The sequence below is a fragment of the Bos javanicus genome, chromosome 5 (genome assembly GCF_032452875.1).
Source record: "Bos javanicus breed banteng chromosome 5, ARS-OSU_banteng_1.0, whole genome shotgun sequence".
In the NCBI taxonomy this organism is placed as follows: domain Eukaryota; kingdom Metazoa; phylum Chordata; class Mammalia; order Artiodactyla; family Bovidae; genus Bos; species Bos javanicus.
Window position 1 is genome coordinate 95,828,653 of NC_083872.1, and position 24,606 is coordinate 95,853,258.

Below are 24,606 nucleotides of genomic sequence, written 5' to 3' on the forward strand. Positions count from 1 at the left end.
CTCTCTTGCTTTTTCAGTGATCCAACAGATCTTGTCAATTTGATCACTGGTTCCTCTGCCTTTTCTAAATCCAGCTTGAACATCTGGAAGTTCACGGTTCAGGTACTGTTGAAGTCTAGCTTGGAGAATTTTGAGCATGTGAGATGAGTGCAATTGTGTGGTAGTTTTAACATTCTTTGGCATTGCCTTTCTTTGGGTTTGGAATGAAAACTGACCTTTTTCAGTCCTGTGGCCACTGCTGAGTTTTCCAAATTTGCTGGCATATTGAATGAAGAACTTTCACAGCATCATCTTTTAGGATTTGAAATAGTTCAACTGGAATTCCATCACCTCCACTAACTTTGTTCATAATAGTGCTTCCTAAGGCCTACTTGATTCGCATTCCAGGATGTATGGCTCTAGGTGAGTGATCACACTCACACTCTGGCTCTAGGTGAGTGATCTCACCATTGTGGTTATCTGGGTCATGCAGATCTTTTTTGTATAGTTCTTCTGTGTATTCTTGCCACCTCTTCTTAATATCTTCTGCTTCTGTTAGGTCCATATTATTTCTGTCCTTTATTGAGCTCATCTTTGCATGAAATGTTCCCTTGGTATCTCTAATTTTCTTGAAGAGATCTCTGGTCTTTCCCATTCTATTGTTTTTCCTCTGTTTCTTTGCATTGATCAGTTAGGAAGGCTTTTTTATCTCCTTGCTATTCTTTGGAACCCCACAGTCAGTCTTTCCCATCAGGAAGCTTCCATAAGCCTCTTAACCTTATCTATCAGGGGCAGATAGAAAGCAAACCAAAGTCGTAGAAAACTAACCAAACTGATCACATGGATCACTGCCTTGTCTAACTCAATGAAACTATGAGTCATGCCATTTAGGGCCACCCAAGATGGATGGGTCATGCTGGACAGTTCTGACAAAATGTGGTTCACTGGAGAAGGGAGAAGTGAATGGCAAACCACTCCAGTAGTCTTGCCTTGAGAACAAAAATATATGACACTGAAAGATGAACTCCCCAGGTCAGTAGGTGCCCAATATGCTACTGGAGATAAGTGGACAAATAACTCCAGAAAGAATGAAGAGATGGAGCCAAGCAAAAACAACGCCCAGTTGTGGATGTGACTGGTGATGGAAGTAAAGTCCAATGCTGTAAAAAACAATATTGCATAGGAACCTGGAATGTTAGGTCCATGAATCAAGGCAAATTGGAAGTGGTCAAACAGGAGATAGCAAGAGTGAACATTGACATTTTAGGAATCAGTGAACTAAAATGGACTAGAATGGGTGAATTTAATTCAGGTGACCATTATATCTACTACTATGGGCAAGAATACCTTAGAAGAAATGGAGTAGCCCTCATTGTCAACTAAAGACTCCGAAATGCAGTACTTGGGTGCAATGCTCTACATTATTTATGATTAAATATTTAAATACATATATGTATTAAAATGTGTATGAGAATAATAAATACTGATTCAAGATTGCAGTTACCTCTATGGAGATTGAGTGAGTGAAGTCGCTCAGTCGTGTCCGACTCTGTGCGACCCCATAGACGGCAGCCCACCAGGCTCCCCCATCCCTGGGATTCTCAAGGCAAGAACACTGGAGTGGGTTGTCATTTCCTTCTCCAATGCATAAGAGTGAAAAATGAAAGTGAAGTCACTCAGTCGTGTCCAACTCCTAGCGACCCCATGGACTGTAGCCCACCAGGCTCCTCCATCCATGGGAGTTTCCAGGCAAGAGTGCTGGAGTGGGTTGCCATTTCCTTCTCCAGGGGATCTTTCTGACCCAGGGATCGAATCCAGGTCTCCTGCATTGCAGGCAGACGCTTTACCCTCTGAGCGACCAGGGAAAGGCCAGGAAGAAGGGAGAAGGGAGGACAATTAATGTCGGCACTTCAATTCTAGCTTATGTTTTATACCTTTTTTAAAAATATGAAACAAATATAGTAAAATATAATGAATGATTTAATATAGTTGACTAGTGGATCCTTGGGTGTTTGTTATATTCTATGCTTTTCTATACATTGAAAATATTTCCAATTTTAAATTGTATGTTTGATTTATTAAAAAAGGTAGGGAAGGTTTGCAATAGGGAACCTCCCACTTAGCCAAAATATCAAGTAATTTACTGTGATGGGAAAATCCCAGAAGAAAAATGGAAATGTAACGATTTTCATCTCTCCTTTCAGACACATGGATGACCACTTCACAAACCTCTACCCACAGCTGATTAAGAAACGTTCCATGTTGAATAAAGTGCAGGACTTTTTAACGTACGTATGATTAGCATCCTCTTCTCATTGCTGCTGAGGCTTCAGGGATTGAGTCTGTCATTTCAAACAGCCGTTTTCCCTTCACCCATTTCTTTTCCATTTCTAAGGCAGGACTCTGGATTGGTTCTTATAGTTAAGTGTAACACCTCTTGTTGATAGCATAAAAACTGGTTGCAGACAAATGCCTTCTAATTTATGCCCTTTCAGAGGTCAGGTTAATATATCACATTGTCAGCTGTGACACAGCTAGAGGAAACCTCACAGTACAAGACAGGCAAAACCAAACCCCTGGATCCCTTCCACCTGGGGGCTCCTCTCCTTTAGAAATCCCCCTCCTCCCTCTCTAAGGTGCTTTCTTTTTATGGACCTAGACTCATCCTAGCTGGGGAGTTAGTGCACATCTTAAGTTATAATTCCTCACATCCTTTGAGAATATTTTTATTTCAGTAAAGCTTTCTGGAGACTAATAATTCTCAATATTCAGAATTTGTTTTACATTTGTGGGAAGGACAGACTGAGACTAATTTGGGGATAGAAGAACTCTTGGTTTGGCCCTCTAAAATATATACCTAGCAACCTGTTTGCCAGATGTGAAGGTCCTTCCGAGCATCTAGGCTAGATCTCATGAAGCACTGATACTGTGTTTTTAAATTGATCTGGAGATAGCCTGAACAAATCAGAAACTGCTTTTAGTATACAAAGTTATGTCAACTCATCTTGCATAAAGTGCAGACAACTAAAACATGAGATGAAAGGAGTATAAAACAACGACAAAAAGGCTTTTTTGTAGGACAGTCATTGAGGCAGTTATTGGCAAAAACTGGAATACAACAAATCATAGACTATGAAAATGATCTGAGAGAAATATAAGCAAATACAAACCACTATATCCTTATGGATTTAGTGAAAACATTATAATGTTATATGAGATGCATTTGAATAGTCCGTCCTCAGCTTTCTTAGGTCTCAATATCACAGATAAATAAATAAATAAATATCACATCTGTGTTTCTAGATAGTTCTAGGTAAAGCATGCAGAGTTATAAAGAGAGAATCATAGTCCTTGGGGCTTCCCTGGTGGTTCAGATGGGAAAGAATCTGTCTTCAGTGCAGGAGACTTGGGTTCAATCCCTGGGTCAAGAAGATCCCCTGGAAAAGGGAATGGCTATCTACTTTAGTATTCTTGCCTGGAGAATTCCGTGGACAGAGAAGCCTGGCAGACTGCAGTCCACGGAGTCATAGAGACTTGGACATGACTGACTGACTAACATGTTCACTTTCATAGTCCTTGGGAGAAATCAAAAATCATTTAGGACTTGCTCTGATATCTTTTCAAAATGACTGGAATGTTACAAGAGCCAGAATTTAAATTATACTAACCTTTGTGTGGGCTTAGTTGCTCAGTCGTGTCTGATTCTTTGGGACTGCATGGACTGTAGCCCACCAGCTCCTCCATTCATGGGGATTCTCCAGGCAAGAATACTGGGGTGGGTTGCCATGCCCTCCTCCAGGGGATCTTCCCAACCCAGGGATCAAACCCAGGTCTCCCACATTGCAGGCAGATTCTTTATCATCTGAGACACCAGGGAAGCCCTACACTAGCATAGGAATCTGAATATATAATCTTTAAGTGCTTGGTTTTAATTTGGCTTTGGATGAACAACCGTAGAGACCACTAGTACAAATCAAATTTGTCTTCCAGGAAGCAAGATCAGTGGACCCGGGAGAACATCAAATATTACAAGAGTGACCCATTTTGGAGACACGCAGACTATGTTATGGCACAAATGGATGGGCTGTTTGCAGGGGCAACAAAGAGAGCTGTATTAGAAGGAAAAAAGGTAAGATTTCTAGAAAGCTACTCAGGATTTATATGGTACGGCAAGAATACTGAAAATGGTCTTAAAATTACATTCCAGTTAAGGAGAAAATCAAATTAGGACTAAAGAATAAATTTCTTGCATAGAAGTACTGTCTTATCTATCTCATTACTAGAACCTGACTCAATGTCTTACACAAAATCCAAGCCTAACACATAAATAAACCAGCTTGTTTCTGTATCCTCTCTGTCTCGTTCATGTGCCCTGGGTCAGCTTAAAGTCCGATATGAATGTACTGGCTATTTGATTAACCTACTAAAGCTAGAGTTTTAGACAATATGATAAAGAAAAATGTATACATTTTTAAAAGTGTACAAGTACTATGATTTCCATCCTCCACAGCACTTGCACACACATACAGACACATAAACACACACACACAACCCAGGCCCACATGTCATAATTTTTTCTGAAAAGTTTACTGAATCATTGAGGATAGAAAGGTACTGTTTAATATACTTCCAAAAATTAGGAAGAGTTTATTTCCTGGAGGTAATATATATACCACACGCATACTGGACAAAATATACAAAATGACAGTTTATAGAAAATAGGTGCAAAAAGTATTCTTAATCACATGAGCTCAGCCTTGGTAATAAAACTAGAAATACAAATTAAAACCATACTGAGAAATGCTTGTTGTTTAGTCACTAAGTTGTGTCCACTCGCTTTGTGAGCCCATGGACTGTAGTCCGCCAGACTCCTCTGTCCATGGGACTTCCCAGGCAAGAATATTGGAGTGCATTGCCATTTCCTTCTCCAGGGGATCTTCCCGACCCAGAGTTCAAACCCATGTCTCCTGCATTGGCAGGTGGATTCTTTACCACCAAGCCACCTGGAAAGCCATACTGAGAAATATTTTCTTACTTATCAGTTTGGCAAAAATTCCAAAGTTTGAGAGCATACTGTGTTAACAGGTAATGGGGGGAAAAAACATTTTCCTAAAAGACTGGTGGGAATACAAAATGGCATATCTGCTATGGACAGCTTGGCACCCAACACCAAAATCACATACTCATTTATCCTCTGATGCAAGATTTCCAGGATTATCACAAAGGTTCACTGGCAGCAATATAAGCCTATTCATTGCAGATAATTTACAGTAGTGAAAAGACTGAAAACAGCCAAAGACATGAAGACTGGCTGTACGAATGATGTGGCTGTAAACAGGAATGAGGTGTATCTCCATATACTGCTATGGACTGACCTTCAGAATCTGTTATTAAGTGTAAAAAGTAAAGACTGGTGTATATCATGTGCTGCCTTCTGCATAAGAAATTGAGATAGATAGATAACAGATGATAGATAGAGAGATGATAGATTTACACATATTTTCAAGGAGAAACAGCAATGAAAGTGTAAACCAATAACTAAAAGATAAATGAAAGGAGAATGGAGGGAGCAGAAATGAAAGCTACATTCCTCTGGATGTAACTTGTTTTTTTACATTTGACTTTGAAACCATGTAAATGCTGTTCATACTTACACAAAATTTTTGGAAGCTAAGTGATTCCTAAGACCTGAAAACGAATGCACACAAATATACTTAATACATCAAGTTCATGGTATAACCATATGGGCAACAGTTAGATGATGTCAAAACAGAGTTATTGAACTTCCCTGGTAGTCCAGTGGTTGGGACTCCACACTTTCAGTGCAGGGGGCATGAGTTCCATCCTCGGTCAGGAAACTAGGATCCCACATGCCACACAGCATGGCCAAAACAAACGAGCAAAAAACAGTTATCCTCACAAAGCAGTGCATCCTCAGTGGAATAGATGCTAAGGATAAGAAAACCACCAAAACAGAAATAGACAGCCTTGACTTGTAATCTTACTTTAGTAAAAATATTATATTGCTATTTTGAAATCTGATAGATTTTGATAAAGATAAAGCAAAGAAGTATATTAGATAAAAAGATTTTCAGCACAAGAAAAGTTAATGAAGTAAACATGCTGTGTTTTTTTTAGTTAACATATAGGTAGGAAATCATTACTTTTGGCTTCCTTAATTAAAAAAAAATGTACGTTTCCTTTCTTTGTCCCTTGAAAAAGCCTAGAAGTAATGACAATAGCCTTGACCCAGCAGCATTTAGTCTTCCCCAGGAGAATATGGTCTATCTTAAACAAGACATAGAAGCACTAGCCATGGAGAAAAAGATTGGGAAATTTGACTAATTAAAATAAGAATTTCTTTTTATCAAAAAACAATATAGAGAGTGAAAAGATAAGCTGCAAACCAGGGGAAGATATTTGCAATACATTTAACTAACAAAGGATTTGTATCTAAAATACATAAAGAATGTCAACAAATTTTTAAAAAGAACATACCCAGTAGAAAAATGGGTAACGGGCACAAAACATCAACAGGAACTTCACAGCAGAGGAAGCACAAATGACCAATACACATGTGAAGAAATGCACAATTTCAAGGAAATGCATCATAAAGCCACAGTGAAATCCTATTACACACCAGAATTGGGAAATCCCAACCACTACTGGTGTAAGTAAACTCTTACAACCACTTTGGAAAAGGATGGGACATTACTTGAAACATTTGAGGTTAATACATATTCTACAACCTGGCAGACCCACTCAGAGATTAGATACAGTCTTGAACATGGGGTCCACATATGTAAAAGTTCACGGCATCATTGTTTACTGTGAGCTGTAAACGTCTCAAATGCTTATCCTAAGTATATTGTGATACCGTATGTTCATGTAATGTGATACCATATGGGAATGAACATGAACGAACCGTTTCCACACTGTCGACATTGATCCATGTCAAAAAATAATTTTGAGCAAGGGAATGCACATGATATGATTCTATTTATCCATATTCTAAACCAGGCAAAGTTTTAAAAATATATTGCCTAGGGATTTATACATAGATGATAAAATGATAGGAAAGCAAGTAATGAACAACTTGAAATTTAGCAGAGTGGTTACTGCTGATGGGGAACAGAAATGAGATTGGTGACTTTCTAAGGCACAGCTGATAGTCTATTTAAAATAGTCTATTTTTTAACTGGGATGCAGGTACATAGGAGTTTATTTTTATTATTTTTTCTTAAAATGTGCATTTACATCTTCATTCTTTCATATGTATGATATCATTCTTGATTTTTAAAATAAATGCAAAAAATTTAAAGGCAAATTACAAACTGAAAAAATCTTGCAATTCATGTCAGACTTAAAGAGCTCTTAAAAGTAGATAAAAAAGAATAACCTAGTAGAAAAATAAAGCATGTTAACAGTTCACAAAAAGTAAATCCAAAGATTCTTAAATATATATTCAGCTGTATTCATAAATGCCAAGATAAACTACAGTGAGGGGACTTCCCTGGCAGTCTAGTGGCTAAGACTTTGTCTTCCAGTGCAGGGGGTTCGATCCCTGGTTGGGGAACTAAGATCCTACATGCCTCATGGCCAAAAAAAAAAAAAAAAAAAAACAACAACACATAAAACAGAAGCAATATTGTAACAAATTCAATAAAGACTTTAAAAATGGTCTACATTAAATGTAGCTACCAGATACTGTTTTTTCCTTATCAACTTGGAAATAAACTAATTGTTTAATTCATTGTTGAGGCTGTAATAGTATAATTGAAATAAGCCCTGTGAAGATAATATGGAAATATCTATTAAAATCAAAATCATCTTTAGAAATCTGTTCTACACAGATTATAATATAATGTGTGTTCTACACACATTATTATAGAAAATAATGTGTCCAAGGCTGATTATTGGAAGATTGTCTTTAATAGTAAAAGACTAGAAACCACCTGAAAGTCCATCAATAAAATACTGATTAAAAACATTATAATGCATCCATTCATAGACATACTGTTTAAAAGAATGAAGAAGATTTTTACATCCAATATGGAACGGTCCCCAAGACACCAAAAGATACGAAGAGGAAAAAAAAAAAATCAAGGTGAAAAGAAGCACATAAAATATATTATTATTTATGTTTTAAAAAATGTATTTGTAAGACATTTTAAAAAGATCCCTTGGAGAGGGCATGGCAACCCATTCCAGTATTCTTGCGTGGAGAATCCCCATGAACAGAGGAGCCTGGTAGGCTACAGTCCATAGGGTTGCAGAATTGTACACGACTGAAGCAACTTAGCACAGCACAAGGCATTTTTAAAAGTCTAGAGAGATACACTAGAAACCAAGTGGTAAGCTGGAGATAGGATTGAGGTTTGAGCAAACAGAGAAGAGGAGTGAAAAGAATTTCCACTATAAATCTTATGGCAACCCACTCCAGTGTTCTTTCCCAGGAAGTCCCATGGACAGGGAAGCCTGGCAGGCTACAGTCCATGGGGTCACAGAGTCAGACATGACTGGCCATGCACACGTGTATCACTTGTGCCAAGACTGAAAAAATCTGCAGTAGAGAAATGCAAGCAGAGTGCTCTGTTTTCCTTTCCTAGGACCCACTCTTCGAATCTGTGGATAAAAGGCTAAAATGTCTCGTAAACTATAAAGTAATAAAAATTATTTTATAAAGTACAAAAAAATCTTGGTATCTGTTACATGAGGGACTCTTCACAAAGGAATACCTAACAAGGGGAACCCTCCCAATAGAAAATGACATGTGATAGTAACAAATCAATGTTAAGTGTAGTCTTTGTCTTTCCCCAGCCCATGACCCTGTTCCAGATTCAGTTCCTGAATGCTATTGGAGACCTGCTGGATCTGATTCCCTCACTTTCTCCCACAAAAAACTCCAGCCTGAAGTTTTTTAAGAGATGGGACATGGGACATTGCTCTGCCCTTATTAAGGTGAGTCACTCGGTAGCCTTTCTCTTTGTCCTTCTTCTGGTCCATGGAGATTCTTTCTATATGTCACCCAAACATGGCATCTCACCACCCCTGCTGTAGTTACATATCACCTCATGGGTTCCTCTGTCATGGAAGTTAAGAACTGGAAGGAACTGATAGAGGGAATTGGATGTACATGATGTTACCTCTGTTTGGATGCTAGTGGTAAAGAACCCACCTGCCATTGCAGGTTCAATCTCTGAGTCAGCAAGATCCCCTGGAGGAGAGCATGGCAACCCACTTCAGTATTCTTGCCTGGAGAATCCCATGGACAGAGGACCCTGGCAGGCTACAGTCCATGGGGTCGCAAAAAATCAGACACGACTGAAGCAACTTAGCATGCACACAGCACTTCTGTTTCTTCCATCATTTTTCTCATGCTGTATGTACTTGCCACTCCTACCTTCTAGAATCTTCCATTTTGGAAGCTAGGACAGAATCTGTCTTGTGTACATTAAAGGTTAATTTTCCACTACCAAATATAGCAATAAACACCTCAGTAGATGTATATTTCCCACATTTGCAGTCAGTTATCTGTTTACTTCACTGTGATTCTGGCTACAGGTTCTTCCTGGATTTGAGAACATCTTTTTTGCTCACTCAAGCTGGTACACATATGCAGCCATGCTCAGGATATATAAACACTGGGACTTCAACATCGTTGATAAAGACACCAGCAGCAGTCGCCTCTCTTTCAGCAGTTACCCAGGTAACTAAATTTAGAAAGACATCTCAGTACTTTGAGTCCTATTTCCAGATGAAACCTTGGTGATTCAGAGTAACTGGAATGGATGAATAAATGTTTAGTGATTAGCATATATTAATAAAAACTGGTTTTTAGAGTGCTGTTTGAAGATATATAACTCTATTACTTTTACTTAAAGTACTATGTCATAAACTATGTTAAGAGGATTGCCAGAAATTCACTTCTACAAATGCCAACTGAGTATTAAGTACAAGTCACTTTCTGAGGCTCTGAAGTGGAAGCAAAGATGAGCAAGAAAGATCCTGATTGCAATTTTTCCTTGAGAGCCTGTCTCCAGTTCTCTTTTTTATGATTTTTTTAGTCAAAGTATGGTTGATTTACCCATTTCTTGTATTCTTTGCAATATCCACAGGACTTTACCTAGCGTATGGCAAAAAATAAATTCAGCAAAAAATAAATTTTTGCTGAATGAATGAGTGAATGAATGTACAAGCTTATAGGTCTTATACTAACAAGATAAATAAAATACAGATAAGAATAATATTACTGCTGAATACTGTATAGGCTACAAAAGCAGTGTTAGAAATGTTGTGAGTATTCAAAATAGGGATAACTCACATCTGATTGTTGGGAAAAGGAAAAAAGTTGAGATTTGAGATGAACTATGAATGATGACTAGAATTTGAGCAAGTAGAGATGGATGAGAAGGGACAATCTTTGTAGAATAGGAGTTGCAAACTCCTATGCCTAAAGCAGGGGGCTTCCCAGGGGGCTTCCCAGGGTGCTCATGCTTGCAATGGGCTTCCTAGGTGGTGCTAATGGTAAAGAACCACTTGCCAATGCAGGAGACATTAGAGGTGTGGGTTTGATCCCTGGGTTAAGAAGATCTAAAGGCATGGCAACCCACTCCAGTATTCCTGCCTGGAGAATCCCATGGACAGAGGAGCCTGGTCGGCTACAGTCCATGGAGCCACAGAGTTGGACACAACTGAAGAGACTGAGCATGCACATATGCATGCCTAAAGGAGACAAGAAGATGATATAAGTGAATAAAAGGGATCAGTAAAAGTAAATAGAAGTGGAAACAATTGTAGCAAAGACAGGGTCCATTGAAAGGGAGTCAGCTGTTCAGCACCTACTAACCATTGTCACCCGGACACGTCCTGGAGATCAGTATTTCCATATCCTCTAGCTTCTCAAGAGAGAAATATGGATTTAAAAAACAAAACCCACTGTGTAAACCCCTAAAATTGTATCTGATAGCTGGAATTGCCCCCAACAGCTGGTTTGCAACCTCTTCAGAAAACATCACCAGCAAAAAGACAAGGGGGAAGTTCTTACCAAACATCCAAGTGTCCTATAGGGATATGATGTGGATACTAACCTCTAATTACAAATATGCAACTTACAGGGTGGTTATACCAACCACCTGTCATATCTACCTTTGAAAGAGTATTTTTGTCTGAGTATTATTGCCTCTTCTGGTTCTGTTGTTCTTGATAATACTAGCTTTACCCTATCAGGAATTCTGACCAGGGGAATAGTGGTCTGTTTTACTGTCCTTGTGATCTGATCCTTCCTTTGAGATCACTTGGATTTCATCTTTGTTGTTGTTTGCTGAATTGTTTTAGTATTGAGGGGGACTGAGGACTCCTTTCTGCAAGTTAGACCATGATTTGATTCTTTGTTCCAAAATTTAAGGACAGCAAGATACTGAGACAATGAACCATTCCTACTCTTCCTCCTATTTTTGATAAAATGCAAAATTCAACAGCTACCTGAAATCTTTGCTTTCAAAACTCTCCAATCTTAACAGTCCTGGATCCCAAAAGTAGTGAGGGAGAAGGACATGGAGGAATTTCGTATGAAAACGTTTGGCTTGCTAATATTTGCATATATTGTTGTTGTTTGATCGCTTACTTGTGTCTGACTCTTTGCGACCCATGGACTGCAGCACACCAGGCTTCCCTGTCCTTCCATCTCCTGGAGGTTGTTCAAACTCATGTCCATTGAGTCGGTGATGCCATTCAACCATGTCATCCTCTGTTGTCCCCATTCTCCTCCTGCCTTCAGTCTTCCCCAGTATCAGGGTCTTTTCCAGTGAGTTGGCTCTTCAAGTCAGCCAAAGTATTGGAACTTCAGCTTCAGCATCAGTCCTTCCAATGAATATTCAGGGTTGATTTCCTTCCAGAATAGACAGATACAGAAGTATATATATAACTGAGAGAAAACAAAAGACATCTTTCTTACTCCAAGATGTTTTTATAGGAGCCAGTAGAGCAGTGTAATTCATAATTTCTCTAACTAAACTGCTTTGTTCTCAACAGCAAACATGAAAACCACATGGAATTTTATTTATATTACAAAGAATTGTTTAATTAAGGGATCAGTCACATCGGATTCATTCAATAGGTGTGGAACTAAGCTTTGCCGTGAACTCTATGCCATGTGAAGGTGCTGTTGATCCCAGAAAAGAAGCTGGGTGACTTGTTTTTTTTTTGGTGGAGGAATGCCACGGTAGATTGAGTGAATTAGGATCATGATGTTGGTTTTGTATTCAGAGTAGCAGGACCTGGAAGTTCTTCCTAATATGGATAAATATACTAAGAATTGTTGAGTCAGAACTGATAGATCAAGTCATGATATCATTTATTCATCTACAATTTTCCATTAAAATGTGCTAGACAGAGTGTTTGTGATGAAAAACAGGACAAATGGTCTCTATTCTAACAAAATTTTACCTTCTTGTAAAAAATAGAGACAAATAAAAGAAAGCAATGCTTAAAGTGTGATTTGTGTAATAATAGGGAAGAGTAGTTTGGGGACGATGAGAAAACTTTTAAGAGAAAGTAAAGTTTATGTTAAGACACAAAAGCAAGTATAAATTAGGCAGACCAATCGGGATATGTGATGGAATGTGATGGAATGTTCCACATGGAACATAGCACATGTAAAAGCCTGTAGGCAAGAAAAAGTTCAGAGAAGCCCAGAGGGAGGGAATGAAGGGCAATGCAAGACCATTAAAGTGACAAGTGAAAGTGACATTAATAGATTTGCATTTTAAAATTACAAAATGCCAAGCTCCTGAGCGCTGGACAAGAGAGGCTTCCAACAGAACGTGTAGAAGGGTGAGGCAACAATCCAGGCAACTCAAACCATGTAACGTGTTATAGCTCAATATATGGAGAGAAGATTGATATTCATCTTCAAGAAGAAAAAAAATATGACTGCTGAATTACTAGAGCAGATCTTGGCTTTCTGTATATTCCTGTTGTTCCTGCCAAAATCCTTGAGGGATAATTGCCTAGTAAGAATTATTACAAGGGCACTCTCAAAACTGTCCTCCAGCATAGGGGGATAGGAGGAGCATTAGTAATCCTTCACAGTGCCTTGGTCCATATTGCAAAAGGATTTGCTTACCCCAGCACACCCAGACTTATTCAAGCCAATCTCATGCTCTGGGTTCACCAAGAGTCCCAGCTGACTTCATAAAAATAGAGGAGGTTATTCAAGGAAACAAATTAATATAATATCCCCCATTTTAATCTAGAAAGGTTTTAAGGCAGTGTCCAGGATGACAGAGTAGAAAAATTCTGAACTCATGGGCTCTCATGGACACACTAAATCTACAGCTAAGTATGGAAAATTTCCCTCTGAAAAAGATCAGAAAACTAGACAAAATGCTCCCCACAACACAAAATAAAAGAAACACACTGAGGCAGGTAGGAGAGGCAGAGACAGGTCTTGCAAAAGACCTCCCCTTACTGTATGCAGCAACACGGGACAAGGACTCGCATGAGCCTGCCGCTTCTCCAGGAGAAGTAAGGGATTGGAGCCCCACCCCAGGCACCCCAACCCTTGGGGTCTGCCCCAGAAAGATGAGCCCCCAAAACTCCTGGCTTAGAGATCCAACAGGGCTGAGCTCCAAGGGTTCCAAAGTGCTATAGGAATGTGAAATTCCCCTATTAAAGGATTTTGCATGTGGTCTTACCCCCAGAGCGAGCTGAATAACAGTAGCTTGGAAAGGGCCATACGTGAAGGAGATTCATTGTCAATCTAAAGGCATCAGCTGGAGAGGCAGGGGACAATTGAAAAGCTCCTGGGCTCCCCTGGTAGCTCAGTGGTAAAGAATCTGCTTGCCAGTGCAGGGGATGCGGGTTCGATCCCTGGTCTGGGAAGATCTCACATGCCGCAGAGCAACTAAACCCCAAGCCACAGCTACTGAGCCTGTGCTCTAGAGCCAGGGAGCCACAACTACCAAGCCTGTGTGCCCTAGAGCCCGTGCTCCACCAAGAGAGAAGCCACAGCAATGAGAAGCCCATGCACTGCAATTAGAGAGTAGCCCCCACTCGCCTCAACTAGAGAAAAGCTTGCACAGCAACCAAAATCCAGCATAGCCAAAAATAAATAAATAAGAGCAAAAAAAAAAAAAAAACCCTCCCGAAGGCAGAGGCACTCATGGACCTGGTTGTTGCACTCTCCATCTAGCACGCTAGAACAGGTTGGTGAGCTTGGATACAATACCCTCCCAACTGCCTAGCTAAGCAGGCAGGGGTGCATGGTGGTGACACTGTCCCAGGTCCTGGCTGAAGTCTGCAGGTACAGTGGTTGCGCCACTCCCCCACCTCCTGGCTGGGGCTGGAGAGCTGTCTTTCTGAAGCCAGTGAGCGTGCTCCAGCTGCTACACTCCTCATCAGTCTTGCTAAAGCCGCTGAGCACGTGCAATCCACACAGGGGACACCCTTTGATCCCTCAGCCTTGCTGGCCAAGGACACTGGCATTCCTGAGCTCCACAGGGCTGTAATCATCAGAAAGACAATTCTCAGCAGGCAAACATCCCCGGGGCACTGCACAGACAGCAAGTGGAAATAAAACCCAAGTATTCCTGTGAAAAAGACCTATTTACTTAGCCTGGAGCTTCAGCTTCAGACAGGCTTCAGGTTTTCCACCCCTCTAGAGGCTCAGGAGACATAGCCAGGGAACATAAGCTGGGAGACATCATGCTGGCACACCCCCTTGGCCTCACTATAGCTTGGGAACACTTCCCAGATAAAAGGTTATACACTGGGACTTCCCTGGTGGTCCAGTGGATAAGAATCTGCTGTCCATGCAGGGGCAACAGGTTTGAGCCCTTGTCCGGGAAGATTCCACATGCCACAGGGCAGCTAAGCCTGTGTGCCACAACTACTGAAGCCCATGTGCCTAGAGCCCATGCTTTGCAACAAGAGAAGCCACCATAATGAGAAGCCCATGTACTGCAAATAGAGAAAGCCTGCTTGCAGCAACACAGACCCAGCACAGCCAAAAATTAATTAATTAATTTGAAAAGCAGTTAAAAAAAAAAAAGTTTATATACTTCTCTGGATCCTTAGTTTCTGCCACCATCACTAGGCACTCCTGGAAGAGGAAATGGCAACCCACTGCAGTATTCTTGCCTGGAAAATTCCATGGACAGAGGCTACAGTCCATGGGGTTGCAAAAGAATCAGACACGACTTAAACAGACAACACATATGTAAAATAGATGACTAATAAGGACCTTACTGTATGACACAGGGAACTCTACTCAATATCTCTAACGGATGTGGGGAAAAGTGAACCCTTTGTACACTGGCTGGTGGAAATCTGTATTGGTACAGCCACCATGGAAAACAGTATGGAAGTTCCTCTAACACTACAGCTATCATATGACCCAGCAATTCCACTCCTGGATACATATCCAAAAAAAAAAAAAAAGCCAGAAACACTACCTTGAAAAGATATGTGCCCCTCAGTGTTCATAGCAGCATTATTTACAATTTCTAAGACATAGAAGCAACCTAAGTGTTCATCAACAGATGACTGATAGAGAAGATGTGGTATATATGTTATATATATATATTTATATATACACACACACACACAATGGAATACAACTCAGCCATAAAAAGAATGAAATTTTGCCATTTGGAACAATATGGGTGGACTTGAAAGGCATTACGCTAAGTGAATTATTTCACTTATGTCAGACAGAGAAAGACAAATACTATATGAAATCACTTATATGTGGACTCTAAAACAATATAAATTAGTGAATATAACAAGAAAAGAAGACTCATAGAGAACAAACTAGTTGTTACTAGTGGGGAGGAGAGAGGGTTTACAGAGGGTAGGGGGACTGGGAGGTACAAGCTATAGGGTGTAAGATAGGTTACATTTTACAACTCAGGGAATACATCAAAGTGTAGCCTTTAGAAATTATATTAAAAATAAAATTTGTTCATGTCAAAAAAAAAGATCTATTGATTTCTATTGCATTGAAGCTTTAAATCAATCAGAGAGAATCAACATGTCAGTAAACCTGAGTCTTCCCATCCACAAATATTGTTTCTTTATTTATTTAGGTCTTCTTCTTTAATTTGAGCAATTTTTTGGTAGTTTTTAGTATATTGGTCTTACATACCTTAAACTAATTTGAATCCTAAGTGAATTTTGATGCTACTGTCATCAGATTCGGTTTTTTATTCCCTTTTCCAATTGTTCATTGCTTGTATGTATGCATTAGTTATCTATCACCATGTAACAAGTCATGACCCAAACTTGTGACTTGAAGGAATGACAGTAATTGTTTAGCATTTCATAGTCTCTATGGATAAGGAATTTAGATAGGGCCCAGTTAGGATGGCTTGTGTCTACAAAGACCCGGAGACTGAGGGGCTGAAATCTCTGATAACTTAACTGAAGCGAAAGGATGTACTTCCAAGGTGACTCACTTCCATGGTCAAAAAGATGCTGCTGACAAATCGATTCCCTTCCATGGGCCTCTCTGTAGAACTGCTCAAGTATTCTTGAAAAAGGGCTCCTGGTTCCCCCAAACCAAGTGATCCATAAGAACAAGGCAGAAACAGCAGTGACTATTATGACCTAGTCTCAGAAGTCACATGCTGTCACTTCCACCACATTCTATTTATTAGAAAGAGGTTGTTAATGATTAGTCCACACTCAAGAAGAGGACGTTAGAATCTATCTTTTTAAGGGAAAATTGCCAAGGAATTGTGGAAATTTAAAAACCATCACAATATTGAAATACTATTTTTTGTATATTTACTTTTTATCTTGAGAATTTTCTAAGTTCATTTATCATTCTAATAGCTTTTTTTTTTTTTTTTTGGTAGATTTCTTGGGATTTTTCTAGATGCATCATCAGCTCATTTCTGTAGGAAGACACTTTTACTTCCCCCTTACCTTCTCTGTCTTTGTTTTCTTCCATGGGTGCACTGGATAAGACCTCCAGGACTGTAGACTATAGACTAGAAGTGGCATGGAAATCCTTGCCTAGTTCCTGATCTTAAGTGAAAAAGTATGCAGTCATTACCATCAAGTATGATGTTAATTGTAGGCTTTTTGTAGATACCCTCTATAAGGTTAAAGAGGATTCTGTCTCTTACTACTTTTCTTTATGTTTCTATCAATGAATAAGTGCTGCACTTCATGCAATTCTCATTTTCCATTAAAATCATCACCTGATTTTCATCTTGTATTCATATAGTGAGTTCCATTGATTAATTTTCAGATGTTAAATCAACTTGGCATTCCTTGGGTAAGCCCCAATTAATCATACTGTACCCTGGAGAAGGAAATGGCAACCCACTGCAACATTCTTGCCTGAGAAATCCCCTGGAGAGAGGAGCCTGGCGGGCTACAGTCCTTGGGGTCACAAGAGTCAGATGTGACTGAGTGACTAAGCCACCGCCACCGTACAGTTTACCATTTTCACTTGTGGGAGGAATCATCCAATTTCTTTGTGTTGCTATTGGAATGTTCACCCTATGAACATTTTTACTGCCTTTTAATGCACCTTACCCAAATGTCTGCCATATTAACAAAAGTCTCACAAGCGCTCCTCTTCGAAGCCTTCCTTAACTTTCAGGCAGAGCCAGCTACCCCTCCTTTCAGCTTCCCTGGTGCCTGTGGGTAACTTCTTCAAAGCCCATGTTCCGTATTCATGTGTGCATCCCCAGGGCCAGTACAGAGGCTTGCATATGGTAATCATTGAATAAATATTTATGGAGGCAAGGAAGGAGGAGAAAGATAATGGAAAGAAAAAGGAAAGGAGACAGCAGACAGATTACAGACAACCCATCCTGATGTGGACATGTGGAAACTGGAGAGAGAAAGATGGGAAATTCAGTGAGAGGTGGAGAAGGGCCTGCTGAAGAGAGCATCATCTCTATCACAGTCTCACTGACTTTTCTTCATCCTGCCCTCCCCCCCTTTTTTTTAAAATAAACTGCATGTTTTTAAAACTAATTTATTTAGCACCCTCCCTTTATACTGTTGATTTGAAAACAAGAGTCTAAGATGTTCAGGAATTGTTATCAAGGCATCTCAGATGCACACCTGGACAGTGTAGGGATTGGACCTGTAAGTTGATCCTTTGTAGCCACCCAGGTGGCACTAGTAAAGAACCCGCCTGCCAGTGCAGGAGACAGAAGAGATGTGGGTTCCATCCCTGGGTTGGGAAGAAATGGCAACCCACTCCAGTATTCTTGCCTGGAAAATCCTGTGGACAGAGGTGCCTGGTGGGCTACAGTCCATAGAGTCTCAAAGAGTCAGACACGACTGAAGCAAGTTAGGACCTTAATAGGAATGACATGAATAGGACCCAACTAGTTGTATGGGAATTAGGCAGCACCCAAGTTTTAAGTAAGTTACTTTAAACTCATTTGTGCTTAACCTGTCTTTGAAATAAAAAGAAAAACAAAAAGCCCCCAAAACTAATGTTTGTTTAGTTCCTACTTATGTGTCCGGCATTATAACTTACACTCAGTGTATGCATAATTCACATTTGGTGTGTTTTATGTCACTTAATTTTCATAAAGACCTAACAAGGAGGGTATTGTATCAGTATTTTTCAAATAAACAGGTTCAGAGAAGTTAAATAGCCTTTTCAGAACCATACTGCTCAGAAGTTGGGCAGTGCGGTTCAAGCAAAACATATCTGACTACAAAATACCCATTTTTTGGTTTGTTTGTTTGTTTTCAGAAATGGTTCCATTTGTATGTAAGTTAAATGGTTAAAACTAAAAGAGACCGTGGATTCAAAGGGCCTCCTGGGATGCGGGTGGGTGGAACTTTTGCGTGGGAAGCAAAGCTGGAACCTATTCAAAGTGTTCTAATTGAGGAGTACAATAAATAATGATGATGCCTATGAGGCCGAGGCTTCCCGCTTAATTATCTGTAAGTGGAGCTCTCCAGAGCGCACTCAGTATGTTTCACCAAGCATGCATGTGTTCCTACTTTGCATTACATCTGGGCGTTCCATCACCTCCCACACACATGTTACATACCCCTTTACAGTTTCCTCTGGAGCTTGTTAAAAATGAAGATTCTAAAGTGCCATCCATAGGAATTCTTAACCAGTTGATCTGGGTTGGTACATTCAAACAAGCACCCTAGGCGTTTCTAACTTATTGGGTTTCCATGTCTATCCTTTTAGACTCTGGCAGCCCTTCGGGTTTGGGTAGACATGATTTTGCTCAGCCTTCTTCTGTTTGAAGTTCCAATACTTGAAAGTAGGAAGATAAAAGAATACCCTCAATGCCTGGGGAAAATGTAGCCAAGTCTCCTTCATAATCCATAATATTACTACTTTCATTCATTATTAAATTGCCTTTATAGTTGTAAACATTTTTAATGAAGTACAATTACTTTTATTAATTTCATGTTACCTCTTTTATCCTAGATACTTTGATCATAAGGCTGAAACATATACAAACTATGATTTAACACATGCCAAGATCTATATCTTCTGCCTTTAAAAAGCAGAAGAACCAAAGGAGGAGAAGAAATAAAAGTAGAATTAAATAAAAGTAGAACTCGGTCACTTATTCCAAAGATTGTAGGTAGATTTTGTAGCACTTCATTCCTGCTTTCCTATGTGGCTTTCTTTTGTTTTATGTTCCTCTTTGGTACCATCCCAGGATACTAAGTAGCCACCCAGGTGGTGCTAGTGGTAAAGAACCCGCCTGCCAATGCAGGAGATGTAAGAGATGTGGGTTCAATCCCTGGGTCGGGAAGATCCCCTGGAGGAGGAAATGGCAACCCACTCCTGTATTCTTGCCTGGGAAATCCCATAGACAGAGGAGCCTGGAGGGCTACAGTCCAAAGAGTCACAAAGAATTGGACAAGCTGAAACAACTTAGCACCCAGATGCTGATAACTTCTGCCAGGCCACCCCTGCCTTGAATCGTGCCCCACCTAGCCAAAGAAAGCTTCTTCCCTTCTATCTTTATAGAAATTCCACCTTATTCTCCACACTTTGCTTGATTGACTAGTCATAAGGTGATTTTCCCCACCTCCACCCTGTTTAAACATGCAACTCCCCATGATTCACCCTCTCCTTAATTGCTTCTAATGTATTTGCTCCATCGTGCCTATGTGTTGTTGCCCTTTGCATGACTATTCCCCTCAATGTTGTCAGATGTATGTTAGGGTGGAAAAGGCATGTGTTGAGATTCAGTTCTAGATTTATCCCTGACAATGCTGTTTATAAGCTTTAAAAAGCGAAATACTTAAAAAAAAAAAAAAAAAAAAACCACCTCATCTAAGTGCTCTTTTTGTGAAGATCAAATGAAAGTATCCATCCTTCTAAAGCAAAGTTTCTGATGTGTAGTAGGTACACTATTAATGTTAGTCACCACCATCTTCTCCTTCTCTCTTGTACGTAACAGTTATTTACTGAGTACCTACTATGTGTCAAGGGGCTTCCCAAGTGGCACAGTGGTAAAGAATCAGCTTGCCAATGCGGGAGACGCAAGAAACACAGGTTTGATTCCTGGGTCTGGAAGATCCTTTAGAAAAGGAAATGGGCAACCCACTCCAGTGTTCTTGCCTGGAGAATTCCATTGACAATCCGTGGGGTCACAAAGAACTGGACACGACTGAGTGACTAAGCACAAAGATACTACATGTCAAATCCTTTTCTTGCCACTGGAGTGAAAAAGACAGAAAAAGTTCCTGCCCTGGTGGAACTTACATGCTATGGGATAGATGGAAAAGGAAACAGTAAACAAGTAATATAACCTAAAGTAAATAACTTCTTATTGAAGAAAAGCAAACAATTTTGATTGTTTGAACATTGATTAAATGTACACCCACCTCTTCATATTTACTCTGTATAATCTTTGCTGTTGTTCAGTCACTAAGTCATGTCCAACTCTGCGATACCATGGACTGCAGCACGCCAGGCTTCCCTGTTGTTCACTATCTCCCCAAGTTTGCTCAAACTCATGTCCCTGAGTCAGCGACATGCTATCTAACCATCTCATCCTCTGTCATCCCCTTCACCTCCTGCCTTCAGTCTTTCCCAGCATCAGGGTCTTTTACAGTGAGGTGGCTCTTCACATCAGGTGGCCAAAGTTTTGGAGCTTCAGCTTCAGCATCATCCTTTCAATGAATATTCAGGGTTGGTTTCCTTTAAGATTGACTGGTTGGATCTCCTTGCAGTCCAAAGGACTCTCAAGAGTCTTCTCCAACACCACAGTTCAAAAGCATCAATTCTTTGGTGCTCAGCCATCTTTATGGCCCAAGAGATTATTATTATCTTAGAATAAGAATTATACTTATTGTTTTATTTGAGCTACTTCAGGATATTCAGGCTCCAAAGTAGGGTCTTCATGTGCCTGAATATCTAATAGTATGAATCTTTCATTGATCCCATTCCTATTGCAGGGTAAAGCAGAAATGTGCTGAAAAATAAAAACAAAAACCCAGCCATACTTGATTGAACAATAATTACTGGAAAGTGAAGGGGGAAATTGGTTGGTACCAGTTAGGTTCTTAGCAGAAAGAGAAGTCAAAGAATGCCATTCTGTAAGGTAGGAAGACTGAGTCCATTGTAGAGTAGACAGAACAAGTGACTGGAAGATTTCACGTTGTGTGATGACATGAGAGCATCTTTTCTTAGGGAGGAAACAGAGGTTTTTCCCGCAGCAGTCACCTTAGTGCAGGGCTCCCGGTGGAGACTCAGAGTGGTGCAGAGGTGGGTAGGGAGAGCAGTCTGGGCATGTGACTTTTGGAGAAGCTGAAGGAATTCTACTACAGTCTCTAGGCTGGGGTCATTGCACAGTGCTTGGAATGTAGTAGGTGTTAAGTAAAGTTTTAATGAGAATCAGATAGGCTTTGAGATATCAGACAGCCCAGCATAGGTGATTGCCTTCCCCAAGATCTGAGAAGTGACGTTATTCCTCTTTAGCTGTGGGAAAAACCTGAGCAGAAAGGTGAGTATGTTGCCAAGATATTACTTTGTTTTTTCCTTTTAAAAAAGAAAACTATTCCTGAAGTGTCACATCCATCTATGTTAAAATCAAATGGCAGTAAGACATTTGAAAACAAAATATGTTGTGTAACTGGGTTACTATTATTATTATACTGGCTACTGCTGAACCCTCAAAAGTTTGTGCTGTAAACACATATGTGATTAGTATTGCTTTTGAGTATATAGGACAGTGTCTCAGCTGGGCACATTCATGCATCCATGGTTGGCTGGGGTTGGGTGGGCAGCTCTGCTGATCTTGGATGAACTCTGTCGCACTTAGGGGGCTGCCCAGCTAGAGGCTGGGCCTCCTGCACTTTGCCTCCCATCCCAGATACTAGGCTAGGCTGCACCAATTTTCTCAGCTGTAACAGGATTATAAGGGAGTGAGAAGAAGTGTGCAAGGTCTCTTGAGGCCTAGGCTAGAACTGGCACCTTTTGTTAAGCCAAAACAGTTCAGATTTAAGGGGTGGGGAAACAGACAATGTCTCTTGCTGGGAGATGCTGCCATGTCCCATTGCTAAGTATGGATAAAGCAAGGGGTGAAGACATGCAGTACAGATATTTTTACAATCGTGATCCTCATGCCTGACCCTGAGTTGTATGTCATTCATGTCCTTGGTCAACAATAAGTCTACTCTTTTGGAAGGAAGGAAGGAAGGAAAGTTTTTGGTCTTCACAGTGTTGCTGAAATTCAGCCTCTTTACTGGTGCTGAATAGAAATGCAGAGACAGAGTTTGGGGTGAAGCAGAAAAGAGTAGCTTTTATTGCTTTGCCAGGAAAAAAGGGCCATAAAGGGCTAATGCCCTCAAAACTATATGACCCACCCTGAAGAGGGTAATGAGGAGTTTCATAGTGTGAGAAGCAGGGCATTGATCAGCTAATAGACAGTTCTTGGATTGGCTGGCATCAAGGTGAAGCTTCAGGCACCATCAGTCTTCAGTCTTCTTCAAGCACCAACCAGTCTAGGGTCTTTGTCCTTGTGGCCAGGAGTTTTCATCACTCCAGATGAAAGGGGGAGGGGGTCTGCTTCTTGTAAAAACAACTTAGGAATGTGTGTCAGGCCATTATCTATGTCTTTCAGGGAAGTGAGAGTTCAGTAATTCTTCTGTGTGGCAGAATTATAGCTTAAGTTGTTACCAGTTCCCCAGCCCAACAGCTATTCTTTCTTCTTCTGCTGCTGCTGCATCACTTCAGTCGTGTCCGACTCTGTGTGACCCCAGAGATGGCAGCCCACCAGGCTCCCCCGACCCTGGGATTCTCCAGGCAAGAACACTGGAGGGGGTTGCCATTGCCTTCTCCAATGCATGAAAGTGAAAAGTGAAAGTGAAGTCACTCAGTCGTGTCCAACCCTCAGCAACCCAATGGACTGCAGCCTACCAGGCTCCTCCATCCATGGGATTTTCCAGGCAAGAGTACTGGAGTGGGGTGCCATTGCCTTCTCCTCTTTCTTTCTACATCTTCACATTTTCCAATGATTAACTCTTGAGTCAGTATTTTACTTCAGAAGACAAGGACGCGGGGGCTTATGGTTTCAAAAGCTTTGGAGCAGTTAATGTATGTGATGTGCAAATGAACACCTTTTAAATTTTTTTTTTTTCCTTAGTTTTCTTTCTTTTTTTTTTTTTTTTCTAATTTTATTTTATTTTTAAACTTTACATAATTGTATTAGTTTTGCCAAATATCAAAATGAATCCGCCACAGGTATACATGTGTTCCCCATCCCGAACCCTCCTCCCTCCTCCCTCCCCATACCATCCCTCTGGGCCGTCCAGTGCACCAGCCCCAAGCATCCAGCATTGTGCATCGAACCTGGACTGGCAACTCGTTTCCTACATGATATTTTACATGTTTCAATGCCATTCTCCCAAATCTTCCCACCTGGTTTATAACATTATCTAAGTTATAGAGAATTCAGATACCTGTGAAGATACCCAATGAGCTACAAGAAAACTTTGAAAGGCAATTCAGTGAGCTCAGAAATAAAATTAATTAACAGAAAGAATACCAAAGAGAAATTGGTATTTTCTGAATACCAACTGAAATTCAAAAATAGAACCAAGTAGAAACTCTGGAGCTGAAGAACTTTAAATGAAATAAAGACTGAATTAGAAAGCACTGGAAATACTGGAGACCACATGGAAGAGAGAATTAGTGAGCTCAAAGACAAATCTAGAAATGATATAGATAGAAGAGAGGAAATTAAGGTCTACAAAGAAGAAAATCCTATAGAACTATCTGACTCCATTAGGAAATGTATCATTAGGGTAATGGGTATCCCAGAAAGGAGAAGGGAGAGTGAGGAGAGTGTATTGAAAGAAATAACAGTTGAGGACTACCCAAACCTGGGGAAAAAACTGGACATACAAGTCTATGAAGTTAAGCAACTGATGTGTCTTTTTTGTGCCAGTTCCATACTGTTTTATGACTGTAGCTTTGTAGTATAGTCTGAAGTCGGGGAGCATGATTCTTCTAGCTCTGTTCCTCTTTCTCAAGATTGTTTTGGCTATTTGGGAACCTTGCAAGTATTATGCTAAATGAAGTAAGTCAGATGGAAAAAGACACATATCATATGATTTCATTCATATGTGGAATACAAAAATAAATTAAAAATAAATGAACAAACC

General features: G+C 40.2%; 1 protein-coding gene across 4 annotated transcripts in view; it reads left to right on the forward strand.

Moving 5' to 3' along the window:
* PLBD1 (phospholipase B domain containing 1) overlaps window positions 1–24,606 on the forward strand; it is an 89,322-nt gene that overhangs the window by 47,783 nt on the left and 16,933 nt on the right. For all 4 annotated transcript variants that reach the window (XM_061417786.1, XM_061417785.1, XM_061417787.1 and 1 more), the window contains exons 3-6: window positions 2,184–2,267; window positions 3,970–4,108; window positions 8,800–8,940; window positions 9,544–9,688. In XM_061417786.1, coding sequence (XP_061273770.1) covers window positions 2,184–2,267; window positions 3,970–4,108; window positions 8,800–8,940; window positions 9,544–9,688 — 509 coding nt within the window. The remainder of the gene's footprint in view (window positions 1–2,183; window positions 2,268–3,969; window positions 4,109–8,799; window positions 8,941–9,543; window positions 9,689–24,606) is intronic.